Source organism: Ambystoma mexicanum, chromosome 5q (genome assembly GCF_040938575.1).
Source record: "Ambystoma mexicanum isolate Mex_15411 chromosome 5q, UKY_AmexF1_1, whole genome shotgun sequence".
Taxonomy (NCBI): Eukaryota; Metazoa; Chordata; class Amphibia; order Caudata; family Ambystomatidae; genus Ambystoma; species Ambystoma mexicanum.
This window is the reverse complement of record NC_090933.1, coordinates 405765430-405784613: the sequence shown is the minus strand read 5'-3', so window position 1 is coordinate 405784613 and position 19184 is coordinate 405765430. Positions and strand designations below refer to the sequence as shown.

Below are 19184 nucleotides of genomic sequence, written 5' to 3'. Positions count from 1 at the left end.
CACAACCACGGGGGGTGGCAAGGCTCAACATTAGGCATTTCATCACTCAACATTAAGCATCTCTTACCACCTCACCAGGCCCACCTTCAGGCGAACAGGTTGCGCTGCACTGCCTGGCCGACTCTGGACTCCTCCCTGGAATCCCTGTCAACGCAGTAGAATCTCGTAAGGTGTGCATCGACCTCCACGTAGCAGCCCTGCAGATGTCCAGCAGGGGCACACGAGGTAGGAACGCCATGGTGGCAGCGATCGCTCTGGTCAAATGGGCTCTCGGACGGCCGGGCAACGGTCGGTTTGCCAACCGGTGACAGTGCATGATGCAGCGGAGAGCCATCTGGAAATGGAAGCCTCCGAGAGGCCTCACGGTCTTCTGGAATCCTCCAAGAAGCGTAACTCGACAAAACCTTCACCCTTGAGGGGCATAGAAAATTCTGAAACGGGTCCCCGTTGATCGGAAGTAGAAACGGTGGAGCTTGAGGCTCGATTGACCTAAAAAATTAGATTAAACTCTTTGAAAAATCACAAAACGCAGTAAAAGCTCGATAGCTATAGCATGAGGACTCCCAACACTTGAACGTCTGGTAAAAATCTGAAGATGGCTGCCAGAGGAAGGGCTTAGGTAGGGGGCAGTCATTGACTGGGGGCAGTATGACCCAGAGACCAGTGATTGGTTACTAGTAGAAAGACAGTTCAGAAACGAAACTGATTTTTTCTTTACCGAGGATTCCCAGTCTGACGACGGGGAATATTCATGAGCATGTGAATCCATGCCAGACCCCATGCTGGAGAAGGTAATTTCAGAACTTGAACAAACACTATGGAATTGACCCTCTATTGGAACTATATTGAACCTGAGATAGGGAACCCAAGAAGAACTCAAGCTGAATGTAGCCTAGTCTTTACTTTTTGAACACTTACATTTTGTTGAGAAGATTCCCAAAACATGTTTTGTTATAGTTGTGAGGAAAGCATAGGTTTTGACACAGACAGAATTTTATTTTGGACTTGCAGACACAGACTTTTCTTAGTTTCTTTAGGCAGGGGAATCCCACTATAGAATAGGGCAAGTTAGGCGTTACACCATCCTGAACATAAATAAAGTTTGTTTAGAACTATACCTCTGTGTCATTTCTCATGTTACCATGCCTGTCTCACAGACCGACACAAGCACATTGCATCATGCAATTCTGCTGCATAAATGTAGCTCTCATTAAGCAATCCACGCTCCTCAACTGTGCTTTTTGTTCTGAGTGGCATTTTCTTCCATTGGATTGTTCCCTCTGTTCCCTAACTTCTGCTTTTTCATCCTGGATTGGCTTTCGTTCTCACTACTGCTTTGCTGCGTATTGGTAGGATGTTTTGGACTTTTTTTGTTTTGTTTCTGGGTTGCCTTTTGGACACTCTTGTCTGCTGTGTACATGGAACTGAATTAACCTAGATTATGACCCTGTTTCTGCCTTTGGATTGGTTATGGGTTTTTGCTGAACCACTTGGATTTACTGCTCTATTGGAATTCTGTTCTTTCTGGAATTAGACTCCCTTAGCTTTTTTCTCGTTCCATTTGGGTCAGGTCCCTGCTTTTGCTTCTCTGAATATTGTATGCCCGCTGGCATCTGCATCGGGCGGGTACCCCTGACTTATGTACTTTCAACTAGCAGGATTACAGATAGGTGTTTCAGCCACTTTTCCTTTGGAAACAGGTAGCAGAACTACAAGGAGGAGGTGGAGGTTTTTGCTTACATTCAGGATTTTCAACTAGTGTATTTCATCAGTGTTTCCCAGTTATTTCCATTTCCTACACCTCCCCCTGGTTACTGAGATATACCTGCCTCTTCACCTGAGACAGGGCCTTGCAATAAACATCTTGTATTTTGCAGGCTGAGTTCTCAGGAGGAAAGTCTCCCCGGATCGGGGACTGTTGTCCTTCCCTTTCTTGCAGGAAAGGGGTGCTTGCGGTGGTCCCCTCAGATCTCAACACACAAGCTCATTAAAATACAAACATATAATCATAAAAGACATTGATATTATATATAGTAGAAAGAAACTTTAAAGAATGTTCTTAAATGTTTTAATTATTTAAAACATGAAAATATAAATTGTTTATAAAAATAATGGACAGACTTCCAATACAAGCATATTAAAATAACAAAGAAGTATAAAGTGGAAAAACAATAAACATGACATAGGCCCTCATTACGACCCTGGCAGAAAGGGGTTTACGCCGGCGTAACCCATGGCGTACCTTTCCGCCCGACTACGAGTTCCCGTAGCGCCATGGTGATTTTTACGCCTGCTTTTTGCAGGCGGAAAAATCCATGGCGCTACGGGACTTGTCGTTAATTACGCCACCGTAATTTACGGTGGCGTAATTAACGCCTTCCCCACTCCCATTATACCCTATGGGGCAAAAATAGGAATGGGGAAGGGTAAATGGGGATTGGGGACTTACCGCCCCGCCAAGGTCGGATTATACCCCATGGCGGAGTTGGCAGCTTTGCGCCATGGACCATGGTGCAAATTGCACCATGGTTCTCCGCCAGGGTCGTAATGAGGCCCATAGTCTATTATTTAAAGAAATCATTAAATCTTTTACTAAATTTTTCCAAAAATAAACATTTAAACCATTGACAGTGAAAAAGTTGTTATGCCGGTTTACTTGCTTATTGTTCTAAAAATAGTATCAAAGTGGCTCTACAGTTATAGGAAAATACATCATACTGGGTTTATTGTTCATACAGATCACTTGAATTTGTTTAATTTTAATACGCTTGTCTTTGAGTGTTGTGTCATCCTACTGAAGGGTAATATATTGTTTTAAATAAATAGTTTAAAAATATGTATACATTTATCAAATATATATCATGTTTAATTATTAGACATACTATAATGATTTTGTTTGAATTAGAATTATTTTTTTCTTGAATTGAATGCCACCTTTAATTAAAGAAATTGTTTATGTTTTTAAATAATTGAATAGTTCTTTTAAAATTATTGATATTTAGATGCATAGTAATTATTGTTTAAAAAGGTTTAAACAAGTTTTTTTCTGAAGTTCTTGTCACACATGCGCCTTATTTTTTTTAATTTTTAATTTCCCAAAATGTACCAATTTCGTAAAATTGAAACAATGTAATATGCAGGCTCACAATGTTGGCTAGATTGAAGTTGCCCAATTTTGCAGTCCTTCATGCTGCCCCTCATCTCATTCCTTGCCAATAACAATTGTCTTTCATATGTACGCCAACTGAACACCAATCATAGACTGCCTTCTTGATAATCAACAACGGGTGTGGATAAACAGCCTGTGCCTCAGCAGCTCCAGAACAAAGATGATATCATTTGGAACCCCGAACTCCTCATAATTCCTGGCTGTTTGCCCACTATCCTTGGTCACTTCTGCAGTGCCATCTGGCTTTGTTTGCATTGTAGGGGTTATATTTGATCTTAAGTTTTTCTTCAATCTCCAGTTCAACAATGTGACTAAAACATACAATTTTCGGGTGGATGCTATACCTTGTTTTACGTTTTGCATACATATGGTGTAAATTACATCAGGGACAAAACATGCAGAACTTCTGTCTGATTCACTAAGAAGGCACACTTATGCCTGAAAACTGCCAGACAACCCGACACTGGCGGATATTTTGACAGCAACGTCTCAAGTGAAAGTCATATGCCAAAACTCTTTTTCTCTAACACAGTAATCTTATTTTTGCATACATGTCCACTTACTCCATCCACCAGTCATTTTCATACACATATTTTCATTTTCACAATTCTCACACCACACTTGCCCCGGTAATTGTTAGGTGTAAGTTAAACAACAGGAGATTTTGGCAGCTTGAAGACACTTTTGTGAAAATCAAGTAAGCTACACATTTTGTTAATTCTACTGACACCCTCCCTCCCAGTATACCCTAAAATTCAGGGCCTCGCCCGGACCAATAGAGATCGATGGCGGACAATGTACCACTTGGCAAAGCTTCAGCCAAGATGTACACTCTTTTCACAAACATATGTTTTTTGGAATCTCAGTTGTACGCCCTTCATGAATCAGGTTACACTAATATCTGAAAAGGTTTTGTGAATCAGTCCCATCTTCTTTCATCTCCCCCAGTGGATTGCCCCAAGGATACCGCGCCCTCTCCCGATCACCATTGACTTGGCTGTGATTTTTTTCTTACATTGACATCCACCAGATACAACTTTTCCCAGAATTTCATGTACAGACTCATCCTTGGCCTTGAAAGGGTGGGTCACATTATGATACAGCTGCTGCTACTCCTTGGGCTGCCTGTCAATGAACTTTCAAACTTTTTCCCTGGTGGGAAAGGCTTTCATTGCTGCGTCTCTTACTAACTTTCAAAAGTGCTACACCACACCCTCCCAAACGGAAGCCTAAGTTTGAACTCCCATGAACCCCTGAATAACGCCAGGTTAGATGTAAACAATTGGGGAAGGGGGTTATTCAATCACATGGCTCATCCCTATGAAACTCTCTGCCTCCACTCGCGAAATTCCCGAAAGGTGTGTACAGTCCATCTTTTCTTCAAAGCGTATGGCCGATTTCATTTTTGGCTTTCACATATGCTAACTACCCTGACCATTGAAATCCAAGAAACAAAGAAAGATTGAAAGAAATAAAGAAAGAATGAAGGACAAATGAAAGAATAAATGAAGGATAAAAAAAAATAAAGAGCGTGAGAGAGAAATAAAGAACGAAAGAGAGTGCGAGAGAGTGCGAGAGGGAAAGAAAGAAAGAAAGAAAGAAAGAAAGAAAGAAAGAAAGAAAGAAAGAAAGAAAGAAAGAAAGAAAGAAAGAAAGAAAGAAAGAAAGAAAGAAAGAAAGAAAGAAAGAAAGAAGGCTGGAGTGGAAGGGCTGGTGGTTCATCTTCAGAACATGGAAAATCGAGATTCAAAATAGGATGAGAAACCGTGTCAGCTGGCAGGGTAGAGTGCAGAGTCAATCAAGTGTGACATAGTGATAACACAGAATCAGAATCTGAAGATGGCTGCCCCCAGTGCATATGCCCTGGCTAAGAAGACACATGGGAAAGCATGGGCGGTCAGCTGTTAAATCCTCCTCGGTTTGGGACCAATTTTTAGTGACTACTGAGGAGAGTGTGAAGCTGCTGGGAGTGAATGCGTAGCTAAGGGACCAGTAACCACAACACCGCAGCAGAGTATAGTGGGATTTGTAGTGCAGGACTGAATAGTGCTTCATGTAAGACAGAGGGCTGTGAGGATGAGGAGTTCCTTCTAGTTGCTTGGCTCATCATAATTCAGAAAGAATGATTCAACTTGGCCCATACTGCATGCCGGGTGACAGTGTCTCCTCATCATCAATGAATCTGCTAAAGTATGACTCATGTAAGAAGCCAGATTTATATGTGATGAGGGGTTTGTTCAAAAGTGAACTTTTACACTTTGTTGGTATTAAATTGGTGCATGTGTTAATCTTTTATTGTTGTAATACAAAAGGCACGGTAATAGAAACAATTCGCGAGGTAGATGATATAAATAAATCATTCTGCACATACATCCGCTTGGGGGAGGCAGGTAGAGTATGCAGTTCCACACCTGTACTTAACAGTGGATAACGATATCATGAGTCTTGGCCGGGTTCCCCATCTGGATTGTCTCTGTGATGTTGAAGCTGTTACCTTTTGGCCATTTTAGAAAACAATGGAAGATGGTAGGAAACCAAACATATGCTGAGTATGTGGCACGGATACAAAAGTTAAGTGAGACATCAAGCCACCGAGGGATCATTTCTTTGGAAAGCAAAAACTATTGCTATTCCAGTAATCCCTGTTAGCTTTAAATTGAAGACTGCGCTATGAACAGAATAGAAAGAGGTGCCTTTGGACACAAAATTGATACATAATTCAGACAGAGATTAGGCGAACGCACGTGTGTGTCAACCTGGTGTTGAGATCCACTTGTTGACACTGTTAGAGGATTCGGTAGTTATGCGCAGTATCAGTTCACTTAAGATATTTTGTTGTCTTGAAGAAGATGACAATGAGTTTTGAGGGTTTTCTTAAATTTATAATTGAAACATATTTTGACACTCCTTTACATAGACCCGGACAATATTGGCATGATTTTCCAATTGATTGACAAAAATGGAAAAACGTATAAATGATTACAAGTAGGCTGTGGGCATGCTAGTAAAATTATCAGTAACACTGGTTTAATTAGAGTGGAAAAACGGAATCTACTCCATGCTAACTAATTGATGGTGTTAACCTAATTCTGTTGTGGATCCCTGTTTGAAGTTAAATGGTTACTTTGCCTCAAGATCCCAACGAATACACAGTCCCTTTAACTGAACTACCTATTGGCATACGAGGCTTGCTAGAGGAGGCCAAAACGCAACAATAATGATATCTTCTTCCCGTGAAGGACCAAGACAAGAAAAGTACAAAGGAGGCAAATCTGGGCAACTAAGGAGTAGGTCTGGAAGCTAAAGGATGGAAAGATCTAATCAATTCATCTAGAAGCTGATCCCCACAATGAACCTGTGCCTCCTCAAACCCAGAAAAACAATGGGTCAAAAATTGAACCAAAACTCAGGGGAAACAAACATGAAACGCAAATGGTCATGACCAAACCAAAGAAAGGATGGGATCAGAAGTTCCAGAATGCACAATTCGTGTAAGCGGCAGAGCCGAGGGTTCTAGGCCACCGAGAATATCCTGCCGATTCCACTGGATCATGATTCAACTATATTTACAAGTTGTGCGTAGGGATGGCTGCCACACATGCGCCTAAGATGGAGAAGGCTGTGGCATTTGTAATTCCAGAATACGAGGAGTATTTCTCAGGCACCAGCATTTACCGGGTAGTTGGCCCCATTTGGTTCTTATTGGCCGCCTCTTCCTGACTGCATCTACTACTGCCGGAGCCTACACTTAAGAGAATATTTGATGCAAGACATCTTGAACCACAATTGAGCATCTACTGTTATAAGCCTGAAAGGCCTGGGGGAGAGACATGGGGCAGCTCAATTTGGAAGTGCCATAGGTAAGTGGGGAAAATGAGCAAAAACATTTTGGGCTGGAGGATCAGGTAGTCAAATGCCTTTGTAACATAAATACCTGACAGAGTGCCGGCCAGGAGCAGAGTTTAAAACCTATGACATGCGGCACAAGGGAAGAGGCCGAAACATTGCATGAATATAGCTATGGTTTTTCTTTCCAAGAGACTGCCAGTGGTGGTTGTGAGATTCGAAGATAGAATACACCCCGTACTGAGATTCTCGACAAATCACGAACACTGCCATGGATTCATATCTATGTGTTAAGAGACAAACAGCTTTCATTGATCCTATATGTAATTCTGGCCAAAAACCAGGGTGGGCTATGCTTTAAGGAAATATTGACACGCAAACAGATGCTGGATTCAGCAAAGGTACCCACAAAATCCATGTCAACTTACATGACGGCAAATAAAATAAATGGCTTGTGCCCGTAGAACTTAATTGTTGATGATGTAATCTGAAGAAAGATTTATTTAGCTGTATGTCTTTTCATCTTGTATTGACTTATTACTTGACTTATCTGTTCACAGAAACTCCTGGTTCACCCCGGAACTCCAAACACTCCCTGCCAGTAAACTATTAGCAGAAACTAGCTGGAAGAAAGAATCATCCACATCCAAGAAGTTACTCTTCTCTGCAGCAGCTAACCTTTAAAAAAAAGCCTTCCTCTCTTCTAAATCCACCACATAAAATGACTGCTTTGACAATGCCAAATCCAACACCTGTGAGATTTAACATTCTCAGGGAACTGGAAACACCCACTTCTCCCCCAATCACTACAATCAAAGATGAGTTGTGGTACTCGAATATGAAAAACCCCATGCTCACCAAAATCGAAACCCAGCATAAGAAAATTGGCACCAAATTATCGAAGGTCGAACTCTCGCCAGCCTCACCAACTACCTCACCCCCTCCCACCATCAGCCCTACAGACCTCCCTATGTTTTACTTCACTGACATCTTGGAAGACAAAGTCCTAACTATCCTAAAAGGCCTTAAACCATCCCAATGTAAAGGTGATACCTGTCCTGAAAGCCTTATCAAAGACTGCACTGACATCCTTGCACCCCTCATTACCTCATTCATCAACGCCTCCTTCTCCACAGACACAACTAACCACAAGGAAGCCTGGGTACTCCCTCTCATAAAAAAACCCACACTGGACCGCGCTATCCCCACCAACTACTGCCACATCACAACAGTCCCTTTCTTGCTAAACAATTCTGGATAGAGCAGCCAATCTGCAAATCCAAAGATATCTAGAAGCCAACCATATCCTGTGTATATGCCAGTCAGGGTTCTGTCCAGGCCACACGACAGAGCCTGGATTTCTGGATCTGAACATCCAGGTTGATGAAATCAGAGATGAAGACAAGCCTGCTTTGCTGCTTCTCCTCGACCTATTAGCAGCGTTTGACCTAGTGGACCACAAAATCCTAGGCCTGCACCTATACTCCTCGGCTAACTTCTCTCCCGAGTCCACTGTCTGGATCGCCTCCTTCTTAGGTGACCGATCCATTAGAGGGTTCTTGGAGAACTCCAGTGCCCCCCCCAGAACCCATCACCTGATGAGTTCCTCAAGGATCCTGTGTGTCGCCTACTTTATATAACGCATTCACGATTCCACTATTTGCCCTTTTGTACTCTATCAGTGTATGTTATACAAACTACGCGCATGACATGCAAATCCTACTCCCACTCACTGGCAACTACCTTAAAGACGCCTCTTTCCTTAATTCTGTGTATTCGACCATCCAGGCCTGGATGGCCACTCACTGTCTATGTATGAATAACGAGAAGATTGAGATCCTCCTGGTGGGGCCCCCCACGGTTATCAAGGGCTTTACCCCCAATACTCAACCTTCAACATTGACGGAATCCCGATCTCTGTCTCCGCATCTGTGAAAACCCTTGGGTTCATCTTGACACTACCCTTTACCTTCACAGAATGTCAGCGCCATTGCCTCCTCCACTGCCTGCACTACCAAGCTTATCAATGCAACCAGATCCTTCCTATCGCCGGAGAGCTGCCTTACCACAGCCCGAGAAACCGTAGGATCTCGGCTCCACTACTGCAATGCCCTCTTTGCAGGCACTAGAAACAGCAACATTTGGAAATTGCAGGTTATTCAAAACAACGCACTTAGAGCAGCACTGAATATCCCTAAAATTCAACACTTCACTGAAGCAAGAGAAAAAAAGCCCACTGTCTCCCTGTTTGTGAACAAATTCTCTTCAAAACTTTCTCCATCAAACACAAATGCTTGCCAAAGATGCCCCCCTTATCTATCCCAAACACTTAACAAAGCATCCTCCTCCAAACCACCAGGGCTGCCTATCCCCACTGAGTCACCCAGCCCAATTTTAAACGGGCCAAAGCTGGAGGCTCCAGTTTCCCGGCCATTGCGGCCAAGCACTGGAACATTCTCCCGCCCGCCTTGCGAGCCGAACATTCGTATTGGTCATTCCGAAAGCTCTAAAAACATTGCTGGTCACCTAACCTCAACTGACGATCACCACCACAGGAACTGTCAATCTAATCACAATGTATGTTAACTATGCTTGTACTATCTCGTAAGGAACTGGTCATGTCATAGCGCCTGGATGCCCTTGGGCTTTGTGCGCTCTATAAATGTAAACAATTAATTAATTAATTAAAATTAATAACAGTATTCTTGTGACTTATTTTGTTTATTTCTCACTGTCAGTGGGAACAAAACTAGGATCTGGTCAGAAGTCTGGTACCATCCATGTGTGTAGAGGAAAAAGGGGTGGAAAGTGGACAAACCTTTGGAAGCATGAGAGCAAGAAAAACCACTGCAAATGCTGTTCTGGTGACTGCTTCGGACTTTTGGCTTGTGTCACTCCTAAGCAGGAATGCTGAAGCATCCCACACTCCCTTCATTCATAAACAGCAGGAAGCCCGCAGGGGTCATGGGGTCAACTGAATGCTGTCCTTGTACTTGCATATAAGGGATCTTCTTGTAGGTGGGAACCATTTTCCAAGGCAAACCTTGTGGCATCTGGAGCATGGGGTCAAATACCCCTTGCATGGCATAATATGGCCCAATTTGGTCATTTGTTCCTCTAAAACCAAATGGACAGCAGGTGCTTAGGTGTTTATTCTAGTGAAGAGTTGGGTAATATCAAACTGCCACAACGATCTATAAGGAAAGAATTGTGGTACACCCTTGTTGACTCGGGCCCCAGATTCAGGCAGTGTTATTGAGTTAGAGCGCCGGTCCTCCCCCCAGAACACTGTAACACATTGCATTGTTTTAGCAGAGGAAAAGGGGAAACGAACAGGGTTTTCCTTACTGTAGTTGGAAAATGAGGCCTGTGCTCTTCACCAGGGACTAGGGGGCATGTGTAATATAAAGCAGATCCCATTGCAATGCCCGAGGGGTGGGGGGCAAATAAAGAGGGGAGAAAAGGAGTCCAGGTGTGCAGCTGCAGTAAGCGATGGAGTAGCAGGCGAGTCACCTCAATGAGATCACATCACATGGATGGGATGGAGCGGCATGCAGCGCTGTAACATGAATGAGGTGGAGTGGCATGCAGTGCTACAACATGAACCTGATGCAGCAGCATGCACTGCTCTGCATGAATGAGACAGCAGGATATGAAGTTCGATGATGTGAATTAGATGGGCTGGCATGCAGTTCTAGGACATGGATGAGATTGCGTGACTTGTGGCACCACAACACGAATGAGACGGACTGGCGAGCAGTGTTATCACATGAATGAAATGGAGTGGCATGCAGCGCTGTAACATGAATGAGGTGGAGTGGCATGCGATGCTTTATTCTGAAAGAGATGGAGTGGCATGAGGCACTAGCACATGAATCAGATGGAGTGGCATGAGGCACTAGCACATGAATCAGATGGAGTGGCACGAGGCACTAGCACATGAATCAGATGGAGTGGCATGAGGCACTAGCACATGAATCAGATGGAGTGGCATGAGGCACTAGCACATGAATCAGATGGAGTGGCATGAGGCACTAGCACATGAATCAGATGGAGTGGCACGAGGCACTAGCACATGAATCAGATGGAGTGGCATGAGGCACTAGCACATGAATCAGATGGAGTGGCACGAGGCACTAGCACATGAATCAGATGGAGTGGCATGAGGCACTAGCACATGAATCAGATGGACTGGCATGCAGTGCAATTAAATGCATTAGGCGAAGTGGCGAGTAGCCCTATAACATGAATGAGACACAGTGGCATTCAATGTTAATATATGAATTAGATAGTGTGTGTGGCATTAGGTGCCCAAACATGAGTGAGACTGAGTGACATGGTGGAGTGCCATGAAGCGCTGTAACATGGTTGGGATAAAGTGACATGAAGTTCTAGCACATGAATGAGATGGAGTAGCATGCAGTGTTATGCCATGAATGAGATGGTGTGGCGTGCAGTGTTATGCCATGAATGAGATGGTGTGGCGTGCAGTGTTATGCCATGAATGAGATGGTGTGGCGTGCAGTGTTATGCCATGAATGAGATGGTGTGGCGTGCAGTGTTATGCCATGAATGAGATGGTGTGGCGTGCAGTGTTATGCCATGAATGAGATGGTGTGGCATGCAGTGTTATGCCATGAATGAGATGGTGTGGCGTGCAGTGTTAAAATGGAGTAGCATGTGGCACTACCACAGGAATGAGATGGAGTGGCATGCAGCGTTATGCCATGAATGAGATGGTGTGGCGTGCAGTGTTATGCCATGAATGAGATGGTGTGGCGTGCAGTGTTAAAATGGAGTAGCATGAGGCACTACCGCAGGAATGAGATGGAGTGGCATGCAGCGTTATGCCATGAATGAGATGGAGTGGTGTGCAGTGTTAAAATGGAGTAGCATGAGGCACTACCGCAGGAATGAGATGGAGTGGCATGCAGCGTTATGCCATGAATGAGATGGAGTGGCGTGCAGTGTTAAAATGGAGTAGCATGAGGCACTACCACAGGAATGAGATGGAGTGGCATGCAGCGTTATATCAAGAATGAGATGGAGTGGCATGCAATGTTAAAATGGAGTAGCATGAGGCACTACCACAGGAATGAGATGGGGTGGCATGCAGTGTTATGCCATGAATGAGATGGAGTGGCGTGCAGTGTTAAAATGGAGTAGCATGAGGCACTACCGCAGGAATGAGATGGAGTGGCATGCAGCGTTATGCCATGAATGAGATGGAGTGGCGTGCAGTGTTAAAATGGAGTAGCATGAGGCACTACCGCAGGAATGAGATGGAGTGGCATGCAGTGTTATGCCATGAATGAGATGGAGTGGCGTGCAGTGTTAAAATGGAGTAGCATGAGGCACTACCACAGGAATGAGATGGAGTGGCATGCAGTGTTATATCAAGAATGAGATGGAGTGGCGTGCAATGTTAAAATGGAGTAGCATGAGGCACTACCACAGGAATGAGATGGGGTGGCATGCAGTGTTATGCCATGAATGAGATGGAGTGGCGTGCAGTGTTAAAATGGAGTAGCATGAGGCACTACCACAGGAATGAGATGGAGTGGCGTGCAGTGTTATATCAAGAATGAGAAGGAGTGGCATGCAATGTTAAAATGGAGTGGCACGAGGCACTACCACAGGAATTGGATGGCGTGGCATGCTGTGCTATAACAAGAATGCACAGAACAAAGTTGGTGTACCTTTTCTGTGTGGCGGCTGATAAATACCACTGTGTCCCCCCACTTACCTCTCCGTGCTACAAGGGTTTGGTGGCGTGACACACTGAACTGACTCTGGAGTTGAGTTAGCGCTCTACTTTCGTATCAACTGCCGCATGCACGCACCAGCCGACTTCACACAGCGCTACAAGGCGGCATGCCTGGCGGTGGCAAGCTAACAAATGCCCTTCTAACACAACCCGGGTAACGGTCCCTTGCTCACAATCATAAGCAAATGTAATGTCCCTTGTTCTTAACACTTTCTTTGTCCTTTTTCTTAGCAAATAACGTGTTTGCCAGAATAGAATGGGAAAACAAGAAGGAAGAACCACGGTTGTACAGAAAAAAAACAATAACCATTTATTTTTAAAACTCTGATGAAATAACTTTCAAATGACATCCCATTTTTAAAAAAAAGTAACCAACCGAGTGAAGGGTCAGTCAATCTATACAGATTGCAACCAATAAAACACCAGAGATGCGCCAATATCTTAAGAAGTATTTACATATTTATCAGCTAGGTAGTACAGTTTTGTTTCAGCTTTTTTCAGCTTTCTGGCACATAGTTATCCAACAGCAAAAGAGTGGGGAATCAGGTGTATTTGTTTGTACAAAACCCCATTTGAAAAATGGATAAAGACAATTTTCCTGAGAGAAGATTTGTTCTTACAACAAAAAAAACTAACAATTGGAAACGGCGGCGGGGTGAGATTTTTTTTTTGTTTTTTTTGCCAGACATGATACTCACAGGGATGCCCCCCACAGCTTTTATTTTTTTAAATTATTATAGTACCATTAAGTTAAACTGTTTACATTCATTACAAAAAAAGTGGTTAAATCTTATGCAAAGGATTTAACACTGATTGCTGCAGCACAAATTGCACTTGGAACAAATATTATATGGAAGAAAAGTATCTGTTTGCTACCCTGTTTAACATTTTCTGACCGATGACAGCTTAGTGAAGAACGCGAGGACGTTCGGAAAAACTGAGCCACAAAAGAGTTGGTACCAGTTGGGAAAGCGCCCACGCGCGAGTCCGCTCTCGGGTCTCCCATACCTTTTGCAGCAGTGGCAATGCTGGGGGAAGACAAAATGGCGACGAGCCCCATAGGCCTCGTTCGAGCAATTTTAACCCAAGACAAATCCAGATCTGTTCCTCAGAAAAGCTGCCCTAGCTTGGTTCCCACTGACGAACTCTCATCGCTGCCAGGAAGTCCTGTCCTCTTCTTTCTGAGCCGTGACTGGCATTGCCAGTAGCTGGCCCTGAGCTTGCTGAATCCATGATCAAGTTTAAAAAAGAAAGCTTTGAGGACAAGATCTCTGAAATTGTTTATGCACAAGGAGATTTGCTTCTCGCAATCTGTAGCTCACTGATGATCTAAATTCATTGTACAATGGAGCCTTGGGGGCGTTGTAAAATATGCAAATACGAAAGGAAGTGACGCTCTGTGATGCAGCGGGGGAGGATTTTGCGCTTTACCAGAATGGCCGTGCTGCAGTGGGCCTAAGGATGCGTGCAGAAGGCTGGACTCATGGATGGGGTTCCAGAGGAGATGCGGTCTGCTGACGTTTCTAGGCAGCCATCATGCTTGTGGTGGTGTCATGCAGAGGGCGTGACCGGTGTTGGCTGTGCACAGAGGTCAGACAGTGAGTCTTTTGTCCAACGGGAGGATGCGGTGGAAGGGAGTGCAGCAATCTCAGTAGTATGGTCTATGTGGTGCGGCAATCAATCATCTGTTGCAGAGGGCAGAACATACTGGGGGGCATCTGGATGGTGGGATGCAGAAACCCTTCACTATAAAGAAGTTTTGAAAATAACCGAAGGAAATGAATAGGAAATATGAAATGATGCAGCGTCTTTGGTGTCCGTCAGGGATCCAAGAAGGGCGACTAGGCTCTTTCGATTTCTGTCGGTGTTGCCCTGATGCACCCTCATAAAGGCCCATTTGCCTCAGGATTTTGCATAGATGAGAATGTGCACATTGATTTCAGTCTGAGAGCATGAAACCCCACAGTGCCAGAGGAATGTTCTTCTGCCCATGCGGCCGCTTGTATTGCTTGACGTAAGGAGGCGAAGGCTACAGTGCTCTGCACCAATCAAAAGTTTGTTTTCAAAGATCAAGCCAGAGCCAGGGCACACCATGGGTCCTGCCTCACAGACGCTGAAACTTCCGCTGTGGAGGCCAAGCTCACGCCTCCGTACAGACCATCTTGAACTTCATACTTGAGTGCATGGTTTTCTGGGCTGGTCGTGCTCTGTGGATGGGCGGACATCACTGATGAACTTACCTAGATGAAAAAAAAACCAAGAAGTGTGCCATCAGTTTTATGTGCATGACTTTAATACACACACAACAGATTCATTTCAATTGTAATGTCCTTATAGAAGTGAGAGACAAATGTGAACAAATAAACAAAGTGTAACAATATAACAGGGATATTTGAAAATAAAGGTAGGTCACCAAACATTTTGCCTAAGGCTGAATACTGAAGAAGAGATGGATCCAGAGATGATGAAGAAACACAGAGGACTGGTGGGGGGAGGAAGAAGGAAGGAAGGAAGGAAGGAAGGAAGGAAGGAAGGAAGGAAGGAAGGAAGGAAGGAAGGAAGGAAGGAAGGAAGGAAGGAAGGAAGGAAGGAAGGAAGGAAGGAAGGAAGGAAGGAAGGAAGGAAGGAAGGAAAGAAACGAGAGAGGAAAGAAGGAAGGAAGGAAGGAAGGAAGGAAGGAAGGAAGGAAGGAAGGAAGGAAGGAAGGAAGGAAGGAAGGAAGGAAGGAAGGAAGGAAGGAAGGAAAGAAACGAGAGAGGAAAGAAGGAAGGAAGGAAGGAAGGAAGGAAGGAAGGAAGGAAGGAAGGAAGGAAGGAAGGAAGGAAGGAAGGAAGGAAGGAAGGAAGGAAGGAAGGAAGGAAGGAAGGAAACGAGAGAGGAAGGAAGGAAGGAAGGAAGGAAGGAAGGAAGGAAGGAAGGAAGGAAGGAAGGGAAAGGAAGGAAGGAAGGAAGGAAGGAAGGAAGGAAGGAAGGAAGGAAGGAAGGAAGGAAGGAAGGAAGGAAGGAAGGAAGGAAGGAAGGAAGGAAGGAAGGAAGGAAGGAAGGAAGGAGTTTTTTTCTTTTTATATAGTCTCTGACTTATAATAACTGGTGGCAGTGCAATCTGCAACTTGTCGCACCGCAGCTCTTTTACAAATATTCCCCAAAGCATGGTTGGGATGCAAAGTAAAAGAGAGTAAAATTAACCATCCGGACAAAAGTGCTGAAATGGCCCAGGTAAGTGTCCAATGTGTATAAGATGACTTGTCTGTGGCCACTTAGGCGGGTGTATTTGGTATGTAAGTGAACAAGCGGAATCCTTGGCTATCTAAGCCTTGTAAACTGAGGGGGCATACTGTAGAATAATGCCCACCCCAAAGTTAATGTATGACCCGGGGCAATAAGTTGGGAAGGGCATTATCCATAGTGATCATAACTCCTCCTCCCCAAGGTGTAGAAGGCTATCGGCATATGTGATATGTCTCTCTATTTTCTCCTTTGTGTACCCTATTTGAAGGAGAAAAACAAGTGTCAAATCGTGCATTCATATGAAAACTAATGAAAGGTGGCCACCAATCAAATAATGCTCAATGGCTATGACAATGCAATGAAGAATTGACCCGAATCCAAGATGGCCACCGAGCGAGTTGACCTAGTCAACCATTTGGACGTGAAACAGTTTTCCTGTGCTGTCTGACAGAAAAAGGATTGCAGGAGCGTAGTGCTATACTCAAAGGCTAAGTGTAGGGGTAGCGGTAGATGCGGGTGGGGAATTGGCACAGGCAGTGGATTGAGCAGACGGTGGTTAGGGGGGCAGGATTGGAGGCAGTGACAGAGCAATTTGGAATGCGAGGAATATGACTTTCATGCCCTACCAGGAGGGTCATTAAAGGCCATGTCTGCCCGACTGGCAGGGCATGAAAGCCATTCGCACCCCGGGGTTCGTCCAGGGTGCAAATGGCTTTCACAATTTTTCGTCGGGAGATCCGCTCTGCTAGCGCGGCCGACCTCCCAAAGAAAAAAGAAAAAAACAAAGTTTTAAAAAAGATGTCTGCCGCCATATGGAAAAGGCAATAGGGTCCTTTTCCATATCTGTGGTGGCGGCTAGACAGGAGGAGCTCCGGGACCGGAGTGCAAGGCTCCATTTCCGCAGGTAAGTAGAGGGGGTGGGTAGGCAACAGCGAGAGGCTCATTGTTGCCTCTCGAAAGAAAAAAAGGAACAAAAGAAAACACCCGGGGCAGGGTACAGCGGGCGGGGATTGTGTATTCTCGGCCACTGTTCCAGCCACCTGATTGGCTGAGCGATGTCCCCCGGGTGCAAATGCGATTTATATAATGAGTGAAATACAGCATTCTGAGCATTCTAATTGGCCCAGCTATAGTTAATAGCTGGTGAAGGGGTCCTACTTGTCTTTGTATAATATGACATCATTGTACATAATGTGGTTTGTGTTGCTATATCTCCATACATCTAGAAATGAAACTGTGGAGACAGGAGAATGTTGGGTCCAGAGGCGTAACCAGGATTGTCTAACAAGTGGGGCTTGAAGCTAATGTAGTTGGGCACACTGCAGTGACGTCAACATCAGTGCATGCTCACACAGCGCTGCTGAGAGGGCATGTCCAGATTTTGGGTGGGCCTTGCCGGCTCAGGCCCTACCCTTTCTATGCCTCTGGTTGGGTCACTCGTTAAGTTCCACAATCTGTGATACCACGGATGTGACCTCATATTATATGAGTGGGTTCATATTTCCCCCTTTCTACACTGGCTTCAGCAACACGACAACAATGCGATGATATCTCGCCTCGCCACCAGGGAGGGAATCCAAGCTACCCGGGGATATCAAGAACAATAAGAGATCGCTGAGAAATTGGGACATATATCAGTGTTCCAATTTCATTAGGGTGGCGTATGTGCGCTAACAAATAGCAATAACTTGTCACCTCACAGACAAGCTTCACCCACTGTGTTGCACACGATGCCTCTTGACATATTGAGAAAGAGCTCTCATTATCATATTACTGTCTCATTATTATATTATATTATATGGTTTTTACTACAATGAAGATCTCCCTTAACGGAAGAAAAACTTCAAATTGGGGGGAGAGGGCTGATAGTTTCTTATGGAGATCATGGCGATAAAGGGCAAAATACAAGTGCCAGGAAACCGACAGAAGACCACAAGATGTCTGTGCTGGTTGCCCAAGACCACAAGATGTCTGTGCCGGCCACCCAAGACAAGATTTGTGTGCCGGCCACCCAAGACCACAAGATGTCTGTGCCGGCCGCCCAACAGACAATGCTGAGCTAGCGCCAGGTGGCCCAGGCTGGGGGTTTCTGAAACTGGGGTTTGCCACCGTTCCCGTTGGCCTGAGCGCTTTCAGATACTGTAGCATGTTGCTAGGCTCAGACAGGCGCAGTAAACAGAGAGAGCATCAAGGCAGCATATGTGCAGGGGCCCCAGGGTCTCGGCGCCGAAGGGGGGCCCTTGGAAGGCCCAAAGTTACGTCCATGGCATGGTGAACGAACCCCCACGTTATTAAACTAGCAGACCCATTGACCGGATGGCAGGACTTCAAACCTATTTCGTGTTGGGAACTGTTCTTTGTAAACAGGCTAGTAAAATGTGCACATTTTAAGCAAGTGGGTTCCTGGTGGAAATAACACCGGTGAGTGTGATTTTCCAGCGCCCCTCCCTCTGCACCTGCTCGTGCTGATTCCAGAACCATCGCTTGATGTGCGCGCCACCGGCGATGCCGACTTGACTAGGTTTACAAAACACGGCAAGATTTCGAAGATGAACCGTTTGTTTTTTAGGTGGCGTGACAAAAATAGATCCCCGCCCGACCTGTTTTTCCCTTGGCATTGAACTAGAGGATGCTGCCCTCCCTGCAGCCGGGCAGAGCGCGAGGGTGGGGCGCATCGTTTGAAGCTTATCTGCTCCACGGGGGTGGAGAGAAGATGGAAACATCCAGAATGGTACGCGGCTGCTGTTGGGCCGGGTTATTCTGCGGTTTGTCAGCCCAGATGGCAAAGCCTGCTGCACGCTGTGTGTGCCAGAGGTCCTCAGTGCCCCAATGCCTCGGGCACAGACTCGCCCTTACCCAGGCCAGACACAAGAGGCGTGGCACTGGGTTGCCATTTAGCCGGACTCGGACTGGCCAAAGGGGCAGTAGGGCAATGCCTGAGGTGCAGGACTACTACGATAGTGTGGGCCCGTTTTTTTGACCAAAGGCGTCCACTCTGATCATTTACCTCACCTCACACCTGGTACTTTTGACCATTGTTACTGAAGAAATATTCTTTAAAATGCTCTAATTGCAACACATTTTACTAAAAACACCCCCTTGTATACCAGTGAAACAGAATGCCATTCAGCGTTGCCAGAGCAAATGTTATACCCCAGTTTGACCCCGCATTTA

At 45.1% G+C, this 19184-nt stretch overlaps 1 protein-coding gene across 1 annotated transcript in view; it reads right to left on the bottom strand.

The window, feature by feature from the left end:
* Window positions 1–13072: 13072 nt before the first annotated feature.
* The window catches only part of GATA6 (GATA binding protein 6), a 58384-nt gene continuing 52272 nt past the window's right edge, over window positions 13073–19184 (bottom strand). Inside the window, exon 7 of the mRNA XM_069620892.1 lies at window positions 13073–15022. Coding sequence (XP_069476993.1) covers window positions 14852–15022 — 171 coding nt within the window. The 3' untranslated portion in view covers window positions 13073–14851. The remainder of the gene's footprint in view (window positions 15023–19184) is intronic.